Below are 19,184 nucleotides of genomic sequence, written 5' to 3'. Positions count from 1 at the left end.
GACGGGCTGAGAGACGTTCTCCAGGATGTTTGACAGAGAGGTTCCCATCACAGAGCCTGCTGTCCTCATCAGTTTGTTGAGTTTAGTTTCCTTGGCTGCGATTCAGCCTCAGCAGATACAGTAGCAGTGAAGAATGTTGCACTAGTTACAACAGACTAGTAAAAGATTTGCAACATCTTACTGCACACGAACTTTATCTTCCTCAGAAAGTATGAACAGCTTTATAAATCAGGTGAATAGAATGTGTCTGCATATTTCTGGCTTTGTGTGTACACGCTTGTACACGTGTGATGTGAAGGTGACTGGATGAAAGACATTGTAATAACATAACTGAATCCTGATTATTTTATTTAAAAGTGAGCAACAAATTAACCAGTTCTGATGCACTCAGTTGGTCAGACGTCACATCTTATCTGTAGCCATCACTGTATAAAACACTTGGGTGGTTGTTTAAACAGTTAATGTGACAAATGAAATCTTCTACTTGAGTATTAATACTGTAAAGTTAATTATTCTATTACATGTAGAAGCGCTGCGTTCAGATTTCTGAGGTGGTGGAGACTGATCATGTTTCATGTTTTGGGTCAAAAATCTTAAATCTACAATTTTGAAGGATTTGGAATTAAATAGTGACATTAATAATGAAAATATCACAAGAGATATGAGATTTGATTTTTTTTTCACACTTATATGTAAAAACAAATGAGTGTGAATCTTTCACATGACTAGAAACTCCAGACATGAGATAAATATAGTGGAGTAAAAAGTAAAAATATTGAAATATGTCATGAATGGTGGAGGAAAAGTTGAAAACACTGACAGTCGTTATTATTCTGAGTAAAAGTTGATGCAGCAGCGACCTCTAGTGACGTCTGTGTGGACTATATATCCAGCCTCACTATGGAGAGGAAACTTGTGGAAGCAGCATTGTTATGGAAGTAAATCATTTCCATAATAATTTGAATTATATCAGCAACTAAATAGTTAGTGTTAAAATTGAAAAACACTGAATTTATTGCTCCTAAATACTTGACTTTGAAAACCATCTTTCTGAATTTATTTGCTCTGAAAATATATACTAGAAACAACACATTATCTAATGATATAGCTACTCTGGATGGCATTACCGTGGCCTCCAGCACCACCGTAAGGAATCTGGGAGTTATCTTTGATCAGGATATGTCCTTTAACTCCCACATAAATCAAATCTCAAGGACTGCCTTTTTTTCACTTACGTAATATCACAAAAATCAGGCACATCCTGTCCCTAAAAGATGCAGAAAAACTAGTTCACGCATTTGTTACTTCTAGGCTGGATTATTGCAATTCCTTATTATCAGGCTGCCCTAACAAGTCTCTAAAGACTCTCCAACTGGTCCAGAATGCAGCTGCACGTGTTCTGACTAAAACTAGAAAAAGAGATCACATTTCTCCCATTTTAGCTTCACTACATTGGCTTCCTGTAAAATCTAGAATAGAATTTAAAATCCTTCTCCTAACTTACAAAGCCCTTAATGGTCAGGCACAATCATATCTTGAAGAGCTCATAATACCGTATTATCCCACTAGAACACTGTGCTCCCAGTATGCAGGCTTACTGGTGGTCCCTACAGTCTTTAAAAGTAGAATGAGAGGCAGAGCCTTCAGCTATCAGGCTCCTCTTCTATGGAACCATCTACCAGATTCAGTCCGGGGTGCAGACACCCTCTCTATGTTTAAGAGTCGGCTTAAAACTTTCCTTTTTGATAAAGCTTATAGTTAGGGCCGACCAGGCTCACCTTGGATCAGCCCTTAGTTATGTTGCTATAGGCCTAGACTGCTGGGGGACTTCTGCTTGAAGTTTCTACCCGTTAAAGGGGAGTTTTTCCTTACCGCTGTCGCCAAGTGCTGCTCATGGGGGAATTGTTGGGTCTCTGTAAATTAAAGAGTACCGTCTTGACCTGCTCTATGTGAAAAGTGCCTTGAGATGACTTTTGTTGTGATATGGCGCTATATAAATAAAGATTGATTGATTGATTTAAAAATCTGGGATCTTTTGTCTTGTATTAGAAGCTGAAAGGTTCCCTGTGGAGTTTTTGACCACAAGTAGCTTGTTTTTACGTGTGGATCTACATTGTGCACACGTGGTTGACGTGATACACAATCCTGCCAGTGGTTTCACATCATCCCACTGATCTACAGGATGCAGGAACCTGCCCAGAAACACAGCAATGCACCAACAAAAGCAGGAGAGAAGAAGACCACAAGCAATGCAAGATTTAAAATACTTAATATAATCAGCTTTGCAAATATTTATGATTGAGGAAACACAGTCAACACTTATGTTGGACCTAAAGGATACACTCAGCATGTTTTGGTGAGTAACACTGAATATAAATATAACCTTGTTTACAAGAAAACTACACAGGGAACCTTTATCATAAATGAGATCTTCCTGTTGAAAAAACATCTCAGACTTTGATCTGAATGTTTCTAGACTTGTCATGTGCTGACATCACATGTTAATAATTATCTTACATCATTAGAAACGTAGGATGTGTTTAAACATTAGAAGTGAAGATAACAAGGAAATTTATTGTAAAATTAAATGTGAAATGTTTTCTTTTAGGTGCTGAACTGTCCTATGTGCTGAAACACATGTTGGACCATCTTGTTATTCTTATTAGACAACGTTGTTATGCTGAATTTGACTGTTTTAAGAGGACGTTTTGTTGCAGAGAGACAGTGATGGACAGATGGACAGACATGAACTGTCCTGTACCTGTAAACTGCTCTGTGGTTTCAGGGAAAGATGATGAAGGTGTGATCCAGTTTGGTTCTGAAGTGGTTGTAGCTGTGAACAATGAAAACACATTGAAACAATCAGATACTGAATCAATAATGCAGAGAAATGAGATGCTGCTCTAGACAGAAAGATCATATTGACAGCATCCATCACATACACAAGAAAAATGCAGCATTAAATATATTAATGAAGTAATTATTTATAAATATATATATTTATACATTTTAATATGATTTTGCTCAGTTAAGCATCAAAGTAAATATTATTTGTATTGTTTGTTTCGATGAGTGGAGGACAAAGTTTGAAATGAGAAAATAAAACATGTAGGGCTGTTTTTATGATCACAGTCAGGTGCTCTCTGCCCAGAGTATCAGGGGCTTCATTTGGTGGTCAGGTTGTCTGGGCGCACCTGTGGCACACTTTGATACGAGGAGGGGTCAGATAAAAAAAAACATCATTATAGGTTGGTGTGTTGGAGGCTGCAACAGTCATGGTCAATCACAGTCACAGCTACTTTCATCCCCTTTAAACACAGAGCTTTCCCCGTCATGACACACTGACAGTGTGGAGAATTTTCCTCACAAGAAACTTATTGTTGTCTGCGACATAAAGAGTTTCAAACATGAATACAGCAGCTCAAATATACTCTCAAGAGCAGATGATGATTTTTTTTTTAGTTGAATCACCTTTCTGGACACGATGATCCAGCAGGGTGTTACTGTACAATATCTGCAGTTAAAAACCACACCTGCTACTGTACCTCTCCTCCCACTGTGGCGCACAGCGAGTCACCAAGATACCAAACCAACACAGTCAAGGAAAGAGCCTCAGCTCGCTACAGGAGGAAAATGCCAGTTTGATTGTGTGTATAGCCTGATAGCCTAAATGTTTAAATATGTTTTTAAAAAAACATGCAAAAAGATTTTGGTCAGTTGGAGGTTGTGTTGTCCCACATACAGCTGTATCTTTCTTATAACTCTGGCAACATCAGTGCTCCTCTCACTGACATAAATTAGATCACACAAATCAAATTCTGCCTGTAACTTTAGTTGTTTGTTTGTTTGTTTATGTCATTTACATTTTATTTTAATTTTGTATTTCAAATCCGTTTTTTGATTTTAGATGAAAACAAGAAAATTTTCCATCACCATTTTTCTTTAAGAGCTCACATGCACTCACCAGAAGGTACATTAATTAAGAATAAACGTTTTCATGATTTTCAATCGAAACTTACCATTTACAACAAAGATCGGGAACCTGTCAGATGAATTTGTTGACAAAGCTCTGCCGTAACCACACCTGTACCGTCCTGTGTCTGACTTCTTCAGCTGTGTGATGGTCACATGGAGTCCATATACAGATCCTTTTGTATATTCAGTGCTGTATCTGCCATTCTGAGCTCTGTTCTCTTCTGTTTCAACCAGGATGTCTTCTTCTCTTTTACATTCATCCTTACAGAAGAACTTCCTGCTCCCGTAGACAGTATCCTTGCATGGATATGTGACATTTCCTCCCTCTGTTTCTGCATGGACGAAACTAGTGTTTTGACCCAATGTTGCTCCTGAAAAGATGAACAATCAACAGTTACTGTCTGTACTTCCTGTAAGATGCTGCAGTCTGATCACAATATTTACTGCTGAGTCACACTGGGAGCTGCCCAGTTCAACCACAGTCTGTGGTGATTTCATCCAACATTGATACACTGAGTCAATCGATCATAAACATCTCACATTCTTCCCTCAATTTAATTAGATTCTATCTAACTTCTTTTATTCTTGCTGTCATTTATAAAGCTGACCACAAATGTACACCAACTGCTATTGGCAGTTTTATCTCATTTGAGTTATTCTCATTCACCACTTCCCACCATACTATCTTTTTTGAGTTGTTATATCGCCCTCCTAACTCAAAGGGCAACTTTCTTTCGGAATTTGGTCACTTGCTTTCAATAACTACCACTAACTATGAGAAGGTTATTTTATTGGGAGACAGAAATATTCACATTAACAACCAAAGTGACAAACGTACATCTGAATTCCTTGATCTTATCAGTACTTTTGACTGTATTCAGCATGTCTCTGGCTCTATTCACCAACATGGTCATACTCTTGACCTAATTATTACTTATGGCATTAATCCAGTAAATCTACAGACCTTAAACAAGCATGTTTCTGACCATGCAGCTATCCTTTTTAATATCCCATTAGTGCCTACGGTTTCTGACCCTAGAGGCCCTTGTTATTTTAGACCCATCACGCCACAAAACTGTGAGAATTTCTACAATACCTATCATGCTTCTCAGCAGCTTGACCCTTTTATTTATTTTATTTTATTTATTTATTATTATTCCTGCTCTGTAGAGGAGCTGGCTTCTAAATTTTTGCAACGTTGGGCTACTACATTGGACACTGTAGCACCTGTTAAATTGTCTAAAGCTCGCCCTATTTTGACAAAACCATCTCCATGAGCATTAGGAGGGCATGTAGGAGTGCTGAACGGAAATGGAAAGTTTCCAGATTAAGATATGATTTTAATGCCAAGAAAGAGCTTTTAAAATAATTTAATTATACTGTAAAGGACGAAAGATCAAAATTCTTCTCTCATCTTATTGCTGCAAATCCCCATGACCCAAAGTTACTTTTTAGTACCATTAACTCCTTCAGCCACAGCCCCCCCAATTCTATAGGCCTACAAGTCTCCTCAATTGAAAAGTGTGAGAGTTTTCGTTCCTTTTTTGTCAATAAAGTTTCCAACATTAGAGCCAAAATCATATTTTACCACACTGTGAGGTGCATCAGTTTTTAAATTCTTTTTATCAGATATCCCAGTCAGATTTACTCAACGGCATGAAATCTTCCACCTCTCCCTCTGATGTTTTACCCACTAGATTTTTAGAGGAGGTTTCTGCCATTTTATCCTCAGATATTTTAGCAATTTTTAACAAATCTCTATCTTCAGAGCTTGTACCTCAGATTTTTAAATCAGCTGTTGTTCACCCCCTTCTCAAAAAATCAAATCTTGACACCACTAATCTGAATAATTTTAGACCCATATCCAAATTACCCTTTCTCACCAAGGTGGAGAAAGTGGTTTACTCTCAGTTTATCTCTTTTATGAATGACCACTCTCTCTTTGAAAAGTTTCAGTCCGATTTTTGCACTCATCATAGTACAGAAACTGCACTTTTAAAAGTTTTAAACAACATTAGAATGAATGAATTCGGATGCTGGCCGCTGTAGTGTTCTGGTACTTTTGGACCTTTCCGCAGCATTTGACACAGTCAATCATGGAATATTAATTAATGGACTAGAAAACTGCATAGGCATGACTGGTACTGCTCTAGACTGGTTTAAGTCTTATTTGAGTGACAGAACATTCTCTGTTTCAATTAGAAATGTCCTCAAGGATCAGTTCTTGGCCCTTTACTGTTTTCCATTTACATGTTACCACTGGGTCAAGTCATTTGAAACTCCAATATTTCCTTCCATTTTTATGCAGACAATACACAGATATATCTATCCATAAATCCATCAGACATTACCTCACTTACCTCACTCACAACATGTCTTGCAAGTATTAGATCTTGGATGTCCAATAATTTCTTAATGCTCAATAATGACAAAAACTGAAGTGATGGTGTTTGGGCCCAGAGCACACAGGGACTCTATTAGAAAGACCTTATTTTCCCAGGGTTTGTAGTGCACCCATGAGGCCAGAAATCTGGGTGTAATCTTTGACTTGAATTTTTCAAAACATTTTACCAAAATCACCAAATCAGCTATCACTCAAATCAGGAACATTGCAAAGATTAGATCTTTTCTTTCTTTCAGTGATGCTGAAATACTCATTCATGCTTTTGTCTCTAGTCATTTAGATTACTGCAACTCCTTATTTGCTGGACAACCCCTAAAATCAATCAACCGTCTACAGCTTGTACAGAATACTGCGGCTAGGGTTCTTACAAGGGCTAAAAAATATGATCACATTTCTCCTGTTCTCACCTCATTGCACTGGTTACCTGTGGTTTTTAGAATTGATTTTAAAATTTTACTGCTTGTTTTTAAATCTATGAACGGCCTAGCCCCATCTTATATCACTGACCTTCTCATTCCTTACACCCCAGCTTGTTCTCTAAGATCTATGGACCAGCTGTTGCTCTCAGTCCCCAGGGCAAAGCTTGAGTCAGGGGGTAGAAGGGCATTTGCTGTTAGAGCTCCCCAATTGTGAAACAACCTTCCCCTGGAAATCGGACAAGCTACCTCAGTGTCCTCTTTTAAAACTCTTTTAAAAACTAATTTTTATATAAGTGCATTTAATTAGAGGGTTTTTAAAATATATTTTATTTATTTATTTATTACCTTTACCTTTTGTTTCCATTTCTTATTGTCTTGTAACTTTTCTATATGTAATTGCATTGTGTATTTTGTTTTATGTCTGTGAAGCACTTTGTAAACTTGTTTTTGCTATAAAAATAACATTATTATTATTATTATTATTATTATTATTATTATTATTATTATTATTATTATATTTTAAAATCATTAAATGGGATGAACATAGTAAATATATCAGGTTTTATGACTTTCAGTAGAAACTCACCATCTGTAACTGTGACATCAAAGTCACAGTAAGAATCTGGGACTGAAGATCCGCCCAAACCAAATCTGTACCGTCCTGAGTCTGACTTGGTCAGCTGTGTGATGTACACAGTCACAGTTCTTCTTCCAGAAGATCCGTCTTTATATCTGATGCTGTATCTGCCACTCTGAGCTGTGACACCATCTGTTTTAATGAGAATGTCTTCTTCTTTACATTCTCCTTTACAGAAGAACTTGATGCTTCCAGATGAAGTGAAGTGGCAAATAAGTGAACCACTTCCTCCTTCAGCTCCAGCAAAAAGGTTTATTGCATTGACGAGTCCAGTGTTTCCATCCTGCAGTGCTGTTGGAAAGATGAACAGTGAATACTGATGATTAATACTTTGTGTATTGTAGACTTACTGTAAACAGACTGCAGATTAATGAGGGCTAATCCATCAGTTCACAGAGAAGCAGAGATGATACAGAGGCAGCCATTAGCAAAGTTTTCACTGACTGTACAGCAGTTGCTGTTGTTCTACTTGTAGCTGCAGTTGTAGTCACAGTGTCTCTGTGTAACGTCTGTTTTTCAATGTTTTTCTTTCATACTTTCTAATATCAAACACATTAATGAGCAACAAATGTTCATGATGGATGGTTCATATGTTTAGTTAAATTAGATTATGTTTAATTTAGTTAAATTACAAGATTAGATTATAGAGATGTTGTAATTAGTAACAGAATCATTTAGAGAACGACAGGAAAACTAATTAACATGACAGCAACATGAAAACTTGTGTGATACAAATCTGACATTTGTTAAAATGAACACAATGAATGTCCAGAAGCAGTTTGTGCTGCAGCTTTACAGACACAGTCAGGTAATCAGTCCTCACCTGATAAGAAGCAGAAGAACAGAACATGGCGGATATTCATTCTGAGTTTGATCCTGATGCAGAAAATCATCAAACTGTCAGAGAACTGCCTCTATATGTCTGTCTGATCAATCAGGAAGCTGATGATGATTTAAGTTAACACTCCTTCCTCTTCCTCTTTCTATCTCTCTCTCTCTGTCTGCGACATGACGATGATGATGGTGGTTGAGGGTACATTAATGAATGAATAATTTTATTTTCAATCCGATTATTTGACCCATATGACCTCTATGGAATTATTCAGACACATAAAACACCAACAAACCAAACGTTCCAGTATGTAAACACACCAGCATCTCACATATATATTGACCTTATAAAAATCTTTACATACTGTATAATATCCCAGGAGATATCCAACAATGAAGATTAAATAAATACATACACACAGTCTAATATATATGAACACAACAAGTGTAATATTAATGTGTGTAGATCAGTGGTTTCATGATGAAGCTGCTGACTGAAGATAAGAATAATCACTTTACCCCATTTATGAGCATCTTATAAACATTTCATATATAGTTATAAGGTATAGAGATATTTTATTAATTCTCAGTATTTATTATAACTTCTCCTATGAAGACATATTTTATGTTATTATAACTGAGTTTCACTATATTGTCATTCATTATCAGTTTATACAGCAGCAAACACTTCTGGGTTCCAACAGGAGTTATAACCATTTATTAAATATCAATATACAACTTATAAATGATAAATGGGAACGATGTTAAAGTCAAGTGTTACCAATAGATATTCAAACAAATTGAAAGAAGCAATAAGAAAATGTTCAGTGAAGCGTTTGCCTTTCAGAAAAATAAAAATAGATCAGTGAGAGATATTTTGGCTCTAACTGAGACTTGGTGAGAAAAAAGGAGTGTGTTCCTCTTTGTGTAAAACTAATATCAAAACTGCTGACTGCAAACTTCCTTATTTCTAAAATGCTTCAGACAACCTCTAGAACCAAAGTGTCCTGGGTGTTAACTCACACCAATGAATGTGTTTGTTCCCTTTAATTTGCTTCTCAAGGTTTCTCATGAGCTTTAAAATGTATTGCTCATTTCTTTTCTTTCTTTTTTTGTAGAATAACACAACTATTTGTAAATTAAGAAACATATGATGTGAACAGCTGCATCCATGATTTATGATGGGTTATAAATATGTAGACTTTACTTGCCTAAGAAATAGACCTGACAAGAGCATTTACTAGAACTCTGAAAGTGTCAGACATGAACACTGACTTGAAGCTGACTTGAAATTTGTTGGGAAATAAAAAAAGATTCATTGAAGAAAACAGTGAAAGACTGCAGGACCTCTAGAGGCACGAGGCTCTGTGCAGCAGCAACATTCACACCACTTGCAGCAGTTCTGGGAGAAGTAAACTGTAAAATTCATGATGCAGCTGCTTTGATGTGCAGTAAGAACAGCTCTGACTGAAGTCACTTTAAATCTTAAACCTTTTATATTAAATTGAATGAAGCAAAGTAAAAGTTTAGTGAATGTCAGCACCCTCGACCAGTTTAGATTAAAGGGTTCGTTTTCAGGTTTTTTTGTTCATCTGTCATTTATATCTGGGGATGCACAATATTGGATTTTTGTCAATATCCGATATGCCGATATTTTCCATCTCATTTTTGCCGATATGATGCTGATACCAATATATGCACACATTTTTTTCACCTGGCTGAGGAGACTTTTATGCATATAATCATAGATAGTACAAAGTATGATCAACAAAGACAATATCTGAAGGAAAAATTTAGGAAGACTGGAGTTCAGGATTAATGGGTCGGATTTAATCTCTGGTCCACCCGCCGAAGCAGAAGGTGGCGATAATGCAACTAATACACTGGTTGCCAAGCATTGTTATAAACAAAGAAGAAGTTTTTTTTTTTAAACAGAGTGGTACATCCTGTCAGCCGAGGCGTTTCCTATCTGTGCAGGTGAACACAGCAGCTCCTCCATGGTAGGGGTCTGCTCGAATACAAATACATTATTTGGCAAAGTACAAATAGTGTTTTCTTTTTTAAATATTTGTTTCATACAAATATTTCAATAATTTTTTTTTCAGGAAAAAACACATTTCAAATACCAGCAGACAGTTCAGTTACATCACTATCTCAGTGTCTCTCCTCTGCTCTGCTGTGACGTCTATCAGCAGGTCTCAACGAGGGGAGTCACATCCACCTGCTACATGACGCACATTTCCTAATTTGGACATCACTCCTGGAGTTGGGGGTGTTCTCGAGAAATAAAGCTGAGCTACTGACACATGTGAAGTGCTCTCAAGGGACTCTCCATAACCTGTTGTTCCCCTTCTCCTTTCCACAAAATTAGGTTGTGAAAAATAGGCAATAAATGAAAAGTGCAAAGCAAGAATCGACTTCTCTACACATTACACACTGTGCTGTCTCTGTGTTATGGGTGTATAAATAGGTAGAGGTCTGTCTGCAACAAGGTGATGAGTAAAGTTTTAGCTCAGTAGTCAGCGCAGTCATCTATGATCTAGAGACTCCAGTTTGAGACCCAGTGTGAAGACCTCCTTCATAAGGTAGTTCATTCATGAACACTTATTGTAACACTTTAATTTTCTAAAATCAAACAAAAACAGGATTTTTAAGCCTCTCTCCACTTTCAAATATAAATACTGGGTTCTCTGCACATCTCTGCTCCGCGGACAGTTTCACCCTGACGGTCCCGATGCTTCCCCCGCAGGCTCCACTTCAATGATGTATATACTAATGTTATAATGGCTGCTCACTTCTATGCCTTATAACCTTATATGTCTGCAACACACTCTGAAGTTTCATAGTAATCCACTAACTGCTACCCGCCTGCATTTAGTTGATTTTTACCCATACCCGTACCGGTGAATTTATATAATTATGTCTTTTACCCCTTACACAACTTTTTTGGAGGTTACCCGCCCCAGTGCAGGACTCTGGGCCAGTTTAAGATAAATGAGGAGTTTTTAACTGGAAATCATGCAAAAATATTCCAGTAGAGCCCCAGAATTTAAATATAGACCTGGAAATGTGCCAAATATGTGTCCCCTTGAACTCTTTTAAATCCGTCTGATGCACTTTGCTCCAGTTTCCACTATCAGGATGGCATCTGTCTAGACACCACTGGGTTGTTCTTACATAGAAAGCAACAGACATAGGTGTCACTTTGGCTGAACAAAACGCTGCTGTCGATGGGCCAGACAAAGGTAGTTATCTCACTTCAACAAGCATTTAATTTAAACTAATCAGCAGCTGCCACATCTTGAGGCTGAAGACCCTTAAGGTGCCTCTGATGGCCACTAGTTGCTTCAACTGACTCCCATTCAAAAAGCCTCAACTTCTCTCTAGAAATACTAAGTCAATCATTGTTTTCAGGGAGCCTTTATGGTCTGAATCTCTAAATTCAGACCCTCTAATAAGTGTTACTTGATTATGATACCTGCCCTGTTAGCACAATTTAGCTAAAGTGGCTAACACTAGCTAACTAACACTTAGTGTTAGTGTTCCCAGTAAGCTAGTGCTCAGGTCCAAGGTAGCGGGGCGTGTTTCCAGAGCGTGAAAGGCAACACCCCGCACTCTTTATCTGGAAGTACCTGGCTCCAAACTGAAAAGATGGCGCCGACCAGAAGCTGCGGCTCTGGGCTTCAAACTGTCTCCAATGAAACTAACGAGTGATATCCATCTTTATATACAGGCTGTGGTGCCAGTACAGAAGCAGCATATGTCAAACCCGCAACAGAATCGGAACCAAGGAATTGTTTGCTTATTTTTTGACAGCACTACTTTACACAGCCACAAAACGTGAACAAATTTACACGTGCTCCATTGTGCATTTATTTCTGAAATGACTACAAACTTGCAAACATTTTACTTTTCAAATAAAAGTCAATGGAAACTGAAATTTATTACAATAAATCTACCACATGACCTGTCTCACAAAATAATTTGACATAGATGAGGTCTATAAAGCCTGGGATCTGCATGTTTCAGGCCTGATCAGTTTTAAAGTTTCAATGTTTTTATAAAAGCTGAGTAATGTTGCCTTTGTGCTGTAAGCTGTAAGAAAAAAGGTGCTAATGGTGCAATGACGCTCTTTTAAAACACCTTGCAACAAATTCTGTATCAGAATTTGACTCAGACTTCGGTCTGGAGATCAATGCTAATTGCTTTTTAGATGTATGGTGTGAAAATGCAAATGTGTGTTTGGTTTAGTCTGATTGAACCCATCCTGAATACAGTGAAGGCCTAAAGTTTCATTTTTGTACAATAAACTATGTGTTAAACTATGTGAACAACAGTTTGTTTGTTGTGGTAGCATCTTACTTTACACTACTTCCAACCCTTTGTGGAAGTGCTACAAGTATATAGTTCATCATTTTAAAGGCCAAGTTATGTCCTAAAACAGGTGGGCACTGATGTTTCAGGAAGTATGACTGAAACAGGGGGGAATAGTGCATTTACTGTAATAGTACATTCGTTATTAGTAATGAACTCAATAAGATCCACTAGGATGACATGACTTTAAAACCAGCACATCTTTTAATTTTCACATCCTCAAATGTAAGACCGCATTTTTTCAGTGGAAAATGCCCAGAAAGAGGAAGAAAAACATGCTGATGGAAGCAGAAAGCTTCAGGGCTGCACCCAAATCAGGATATAAGGTTTATATAGATTATGTACCTGTGGTTCATGCTTTATGTCTGGATATTTTTTTGTTTTTGTAAATACTCAGCAGTACATAATAGCAGCTGAATCTCATGTTTTGATTACAAGACACATTTTAATGCCTTTTTTCATCTGTGATATGAAAACACTTTTCCACATAGCTAGAAAGAAATAACAAGTGTATATTGTTCAGATATAAAAGCTCAGTTAAATAGCTGATCAGTCAAACACACTGGACAGTAGAGGAGGAAGTGTGAATAGTGCCACTGATGAATTTTGCGATTGCAATAATTAATGCAAATTCAAGAGATCTCTGCAATACTTACCACAGCTTGCAATTTTGCCAAATAACCACAACTTTTTTGCATGAAATGGCCAAATCAACAGACTGCTTGTAATTTGAATCAATTGTTGCATTTCATGTCATTGTTACTGATGTCATTGCAGCACACTTAACAAGGGTTTAAGTGGAAGATGCACAAATCTCACCTGACAACAAAGATTACTGCCATAGAACAAGCAAAACGATTCCCAAATGGGAATTCCCACATTGCAGACATCAAAGCTATTATAAGCCTTCAAATGTTATTAACAGAGCAATAACTTCCAAAATGACCACCAGCACACTTATTAGAGGGCCTGAATTTAGAGTTTCAGACCAATATGGCTCCCTGAAAACAATGACTGAATTAGTATTTCTAGAAAGAAGTTGAGGCTTTTTGAATGGGAGTCAGTTGGAGCAGCTAGCAGCCATCAGTGACACTTTAAGGTCTGTTTTCCAAGCCTGAGATGATAACATTAAAAAACAAAGAGTAGTGGTCTGACACAGCTAAGTCAACAATCCTATCGACACAGTACGCAACCCTCTGGAAATCGCTAGATCTAAAGTGTGGCCGCAGTTGTGAGTTGGCCCCGCAACATGCTGCATTAAGTCAAAAAAATGTAAAACATCCACAGCCCTGCAGTCAATGGTATTATCAGTATGCAAGTTCAGGTCACCAGTTAGGAGAATGCTGTCATAGTTGGTAACACAGATTAAGAGTAGATCCGCAATTTCAGGTAAAAAAAGAGGCTGAATACTTTGGTGGTCGATAGATTGTGACCAGTAGTACGGGAGTTTGACTTTCAAGTATAATGGCCTGATATTCAAAAGAGGAAAAATCACCAAAGCTTGGGCGTTATCTGAGAAGATAGCAGCCAGCCCTCCTCCTCGCTTCCCTTCACGGGTCGAGTGAATAAAGTTATAATTTAGAGGTGATGTTTCAATTAAGAGGGATGCGCCATCTGACTGTAACCACGTTTCCGTGAGAAAAATAAAATCAAGTTTGTATATTACAACAGGCCTGGCCACAGTATCAAAGTGTAAACCTCACATGCTACAGCAGAATACTGTAATAATTTTTACAGCAAACTGTTAAAGTAAATTACAGTAGTGACACTGTTAGTCTGGGATACATTTTTTTGATGAGGATTTGTCATTTACATAAATACATTGTCTGTTTGTGTGACATTTTGAATCTATAATTCATTAATAAGTATAGTGAAGTATAATATCTATACTATTGAAAACAATCAATACATTTTTGTTCAATCTGAGCTTGATAAATTATAGATTAATTATGTAGGATTGATCACTGAACATAGTTTACTGGAAATGTGTCAAATATTTTGACGTCTGAAGTGTATTATTGCACGGTTGAAATATGTTTAAGTTGGTTCTTCAGCGTTCACTTTCTACCAGCTCTGCCAGAGTGTGAAGTGACTGCAGTTATGGAGAAGTTTGATATTAGCTAAGACCAAAAACACATTCTGACCCTGTTTAACCAAAAATAGACTGATCTTTGAGGACTTTTTTTTTTTTAAATTCTTGGACAACCTAATACCTAATTGTGAAATGTAATCACTGCCAAATGCTTTATGATGAAATTAAAATACCACTTACTTTATACTGTAGTATTAACGTATTTTATTTTTTAACCATATATTGGTCACATTATCCATAATACAATACAGATCTTAATCAATGGAATAAAAACTCTATAGAGTTTGACTCAATCAAAGTTGAATCAATCAATTATTAAAGATGCAAATGATGGAAAACTTAAAGGTTAAAATCAAGATGTAAATATGTTCTTAAATCAATTCAAAATGAACAATCAAGATGCGGCATAAAAATATAAACTGAATAAATAAAATGCAATCAAGCTTAATGTTTAAATGAAAATCAAAACAGTGAAACTGAAACATTTAACTTAAAACAATCTGAATCTAAATTATTCTTTAGAGAACAAGTGAAAAGCAGTCAATAAAATACAATCATCAATATGAGTCTAATACAGTAATTATATCACTTATCAAATCATTCAAAAGAAATAATCTAAAACAAAGACTTGAACATCTGACATATCAGTAAATGAAATGGATCAATAGCAAACATCATTTATCAAACATAATAAATAATCTGTCTAAGTAGGAAAAGGTGAGTAAATAACAGATTGTGAGTCAAGCAAGAGGAAAGTTCAAACTAATCTCAGAGGGACAAAAGTTCTCCCAGAAACTGATGAAGTAATTGTTACTGATTGTTTGATGGACCCGGTTCCTGCTACATAAGGGTCTGCTCCTGTTAGAAAAACACAGCTTCAGTCAGTCATCTCACATGGAACACATTATAGAAGTGAAAAGTGACGGAGCAGCGACCTCTAGTGGCCTCTGTTCTTATCACATGTCAGTCAGCCTCACAGTGGTGAAAAAAGGAGGATCCACAAGTGATGTACAAGATTTGTATCATTATCATTGGTCTGAAACTGGAATAGTAGATTGACTGATAGATTTACCTCTGGTGGTGGTGGAGCCGGACTTCTTTCCTCCTGAAAAGCATTTAACACAGTGAGTGATGACAGAAAACACATTTAGTGAGATCACATGAAATTGGTGTCACAGAATCCTTGTTCTATATTTTTATGCTCTCTGTCATTTGTGCCATGTGTATTCTGTTACAGCTCTGTGAAAAACACGTATTATTGTGTTTTACACAATATAGAGAAACTAATACTTGTTGTTCTCTCCTGACTAGATCCCTGCTTGTGTTGTATCAGTCTCAGATGTACGTTGCTTTGGATAAAAGCGTCTGCTAAATGAAAAATGTAAATGTATCTAAATGTAAGATGAAATAAATACATACACACAGTCTAACCTATATGAACATAAGTATAATATTGATATGTGTGGATCAGTGGTTTCATGATGAAGCTGACTGAAGATAAGGATAATCACTTTACCCCTTTTATGAGCACCATATAAACATTTAATATATAGTTATAAAGTATAAAGACATTTTATTAATTCCCATTATTTGTTATAACTTCTCCTATGAAGACATATTTATATTACTATCATTATCTGTTTGTATAGCTTTTTCTCTCTTTTTTTGTAGATTAACACAGCTATTTGCAAATTAATTTAAGATTTATGGTGGTTTATACATATGTAGACTTTACTTGCCTAAGAAATACATCTACCAAGAGCATTTATTAAAACTCTGAAAGTGTCAGACATGAACACTGATTTGAAGCTTGAAATTAATTCTTTTAGTGTGTTGGGAAATGAAAAAGATTCGGTCAAGAAAACAGTAAAACCAAACTTAACCTAGCTAAAGTAGGTCAAATGTAATCATTCATTAGAGGATCAGAGCAAAATAAACATGGTCATATGGTCACTACCAGTTTTCCAGATCCTCTGTGTTGCAAAGCTGCTGTGCTGATCCAGTTTGACCTGCTGTGTGTCTGTGGTTACCTGCCTTCCTACTTCACTGCCTTTAGTTGAGATTGTCAACTAGAAGTCTGTTTATTGAATTTAAAAGTAAAACTGTCTTTCACTCAACCCGCCTGTCAGAGTGTCTGCGTGAGGGTTCTGCTTTCTGTTGTCTTAACTGGTTTGTTACAGTACACACTGGCCAAATGTGGACAAACAGCACGTCACCCATGAAAATGGATATATGAAATTAATTATATGATCTAAGAGTATCAGAAGAGGTTTTCTGAATAAAGAGACTGGGTTCCTGAAGCTCCACACTGTCAAGAAACTGAGTCCTTTAAGTGAATTTAGCAAGAATTTAAAGAAGTTCTGATAAACCTCATTAAAAGTTTCTCATTTTTTTCACATTATAAAATGACACTTAATGTTTACAGGCTGGAAAATGTATGATGCAACAATAATTTGAATCAAATGTTAAAGCTCTCTGTGTCTAAGTGTCTTTTTCAATACTGCTATATTTCCACTAATAGTTGATTACTTCAACTGCAGAGGGTACCTGTCCTTTATTGGAAGTAGACTTATATAAGAGAGAGGCCTTTATTTATAATTCCCCCTGTATAACCCTAACCCTAAGTATATTTGCTCATATTTTAGTACAAAGCCTCCTCGCTTTCTGATCTGCTTCCGTTTGCTCTGTTAAATTTTTGTCACTGCATTACCACACATGTACTCATAGAACTGGAGCTACATCCAGGTAACTATTATTTATGCTTAACTGGCATGCACATTATATAACAGGCACCAGGAGTTTATCCACCTTTTTTATCAACCCCGGCCTCTTTTTGGGGCCGGCTTTTATTTGTTTGTGTCGACCAAACCCCTGCCATTATCGGAGACCTGGCTTTTAATTGACAACCAGCCACTATTAGAGGAAATATGGTACACACATACTGGCTGTAAAATGATTCACTATGGTGGACACAGACCTTCCTATTGCTGCTGGAGCAGCAGTCATGTCCTGTCTAAAGATTGAGATCTTTTTTAGACTTAAATGTGTTCAAAACTAAAGAAACGGTAATCTCACCAAAACACACAGACAGTTCCAACAATCATTCTTGAATTCAGTAAGTGTTGAACTTCTCCAGACCGACAAATACTTGGGAACTGTGTTTGATGACAGATTGAGATTTAGTGACAGTACAGATGTTATTGTGAAAAGGGCTCAGGAGTGTCTGTGCTGTAAAATTAAAATTCAATTAAATTTAAGATACATTAACAAAAGAAAATGTCATCAGTAGGCCATTGTAGAAAATGTAATGAAGCCTTGTTTAGATCAGAAATTAAAAGTATGTTTCACACATCTAAATATGAAAACCAGTTAAATTTGACCCTAACACAATAGGAGGGCTAAACGATTTTAGCATTAGACTGCAACATAACAAAATGTGAAAAAGTAGAGTCTGAATATTTTTTAAATGCTCTGTAATATGCAATTTAGTCAAATATGAACATAATTTCTAGGAGACGGAGTTGGCTCAAAGGGTAGAAGAACAATATCAAATAACATCTACATTTATGAAGACAGAATGAACATTTCAGAATAAGCAAGTAAGAAGAAACATGATCAGTTGTGTATCATCAGCATAGAGGTGAAAAATAGCATGTTTATAGATAATATCTGCTGATTAAACAAAAATAAGAAAGAAAGTGGAAAAAACTGGAACCTTGCAGCACATGTTAACCTGCACAGTACAGAATCCAGATCCAAATCCCAACATTATCATTTGTTTGCTGTGAGTGCAGAGTAGTTTTGGTCCGGATCGCTGCTGTCTGGATCCAGGTTCTGGTAGACGGAGTCTTCACACGAGGAGACTGGAGGACAGTTCTCATTGATGACAGAACAGTTCTCATTGATGACAGATAACTGAAAATAAAACAGGAATTACATCAAACCTAAAATATAGCAGTAACCACGGTAACAGCCCAGATATTGTGTTCTTCAATTGTTTGCTGATATTTTAGTGATAACAACTCAGCAGGCCAGAGGTCTATTAACAGTAACTGTGATTTTATTTAATTATACTTTTGTACACAGTAGTGAAGTAGTTGCAGACATGAGATTGTTTGTTCCTAACTGAAAAAATAAAATGTCTGCCAACAGTAAGAGTTAACATGTTAACAAGGGCCACTGCCATTATTTCTTGTGTGTTTAAACTCTTTCTGACATTGTCATATTTGTATTTTGTAAATTTTTAAATGTGTATGAATGAATTTTATATGTGTACTTGTTTGTAAATGTGCTTCCCCCTTGAGGGATGAATTAAGAATTTTTGAATTGAACTGAATGAGACATACATTGTTATTGAAAGTCACCACGATGTTTCTGCTGTCTGAGGTTCCTCTGGTGTTCAAACCAGAGTTCCTCTTCATCTTCAATTTGTAGAGGAGCAACAGAACAACA

The 19,184-nt window shown here is 36.6% G+C and overlaps 1 protein-coding gene across 1 annotated transcript in view; it reads right to left on the bottom strand.

Annotated features, from left to right (window-relative positions):
* LOC122981774 overlaps positions 1–10,232 on the bottom strand; it is a 299,214-nt gene extending 288,982 nt beyond the window's left edge. Inside the window, exons 1-4 of the mRNA XM_044350533.1 lie at positions 8,259–10,232; positions 7,385–7,726; positions 4,020–4,346; positions 2,762–2,833 (exon numbers count right to left, since the gene is read on the bottom strand). Coding sequence (XP_044206468.1) covers positions 2,762–2,833; positions 4,020–4,346; positions 7,385–7,726; positions 8,259–8,328 — 811 coding nt within the window. The 5' untranslated portion in view covers positions 8,329–10,232. The remainder of the gene's footprint in view (positions 1–2,761; positions 2,834–4,019; positions 4,347–7,384; positions 7,727–8,258) is intronic.
* Between the last annotated feature and the right edge of the window lie 8,952 nt (positions 10,233–19,184).

This window comes from Thunnus albacares, chromosome 5, assembly GCF_914725855.1.
Source record: "Thunnus albacares chromosome 5, fThuAlb1.1, whole genome shotgun sequence".
Classification (NCBI taxonomy): Eukaryota; Metazoa; Chordata; class Actinopteri; order Scombriformes; family Scombridae; genus Thunnus; species Thunnus albacares.
This window is presented reverse-complemented; position numbering and strand designations above follow the sequence as displayed.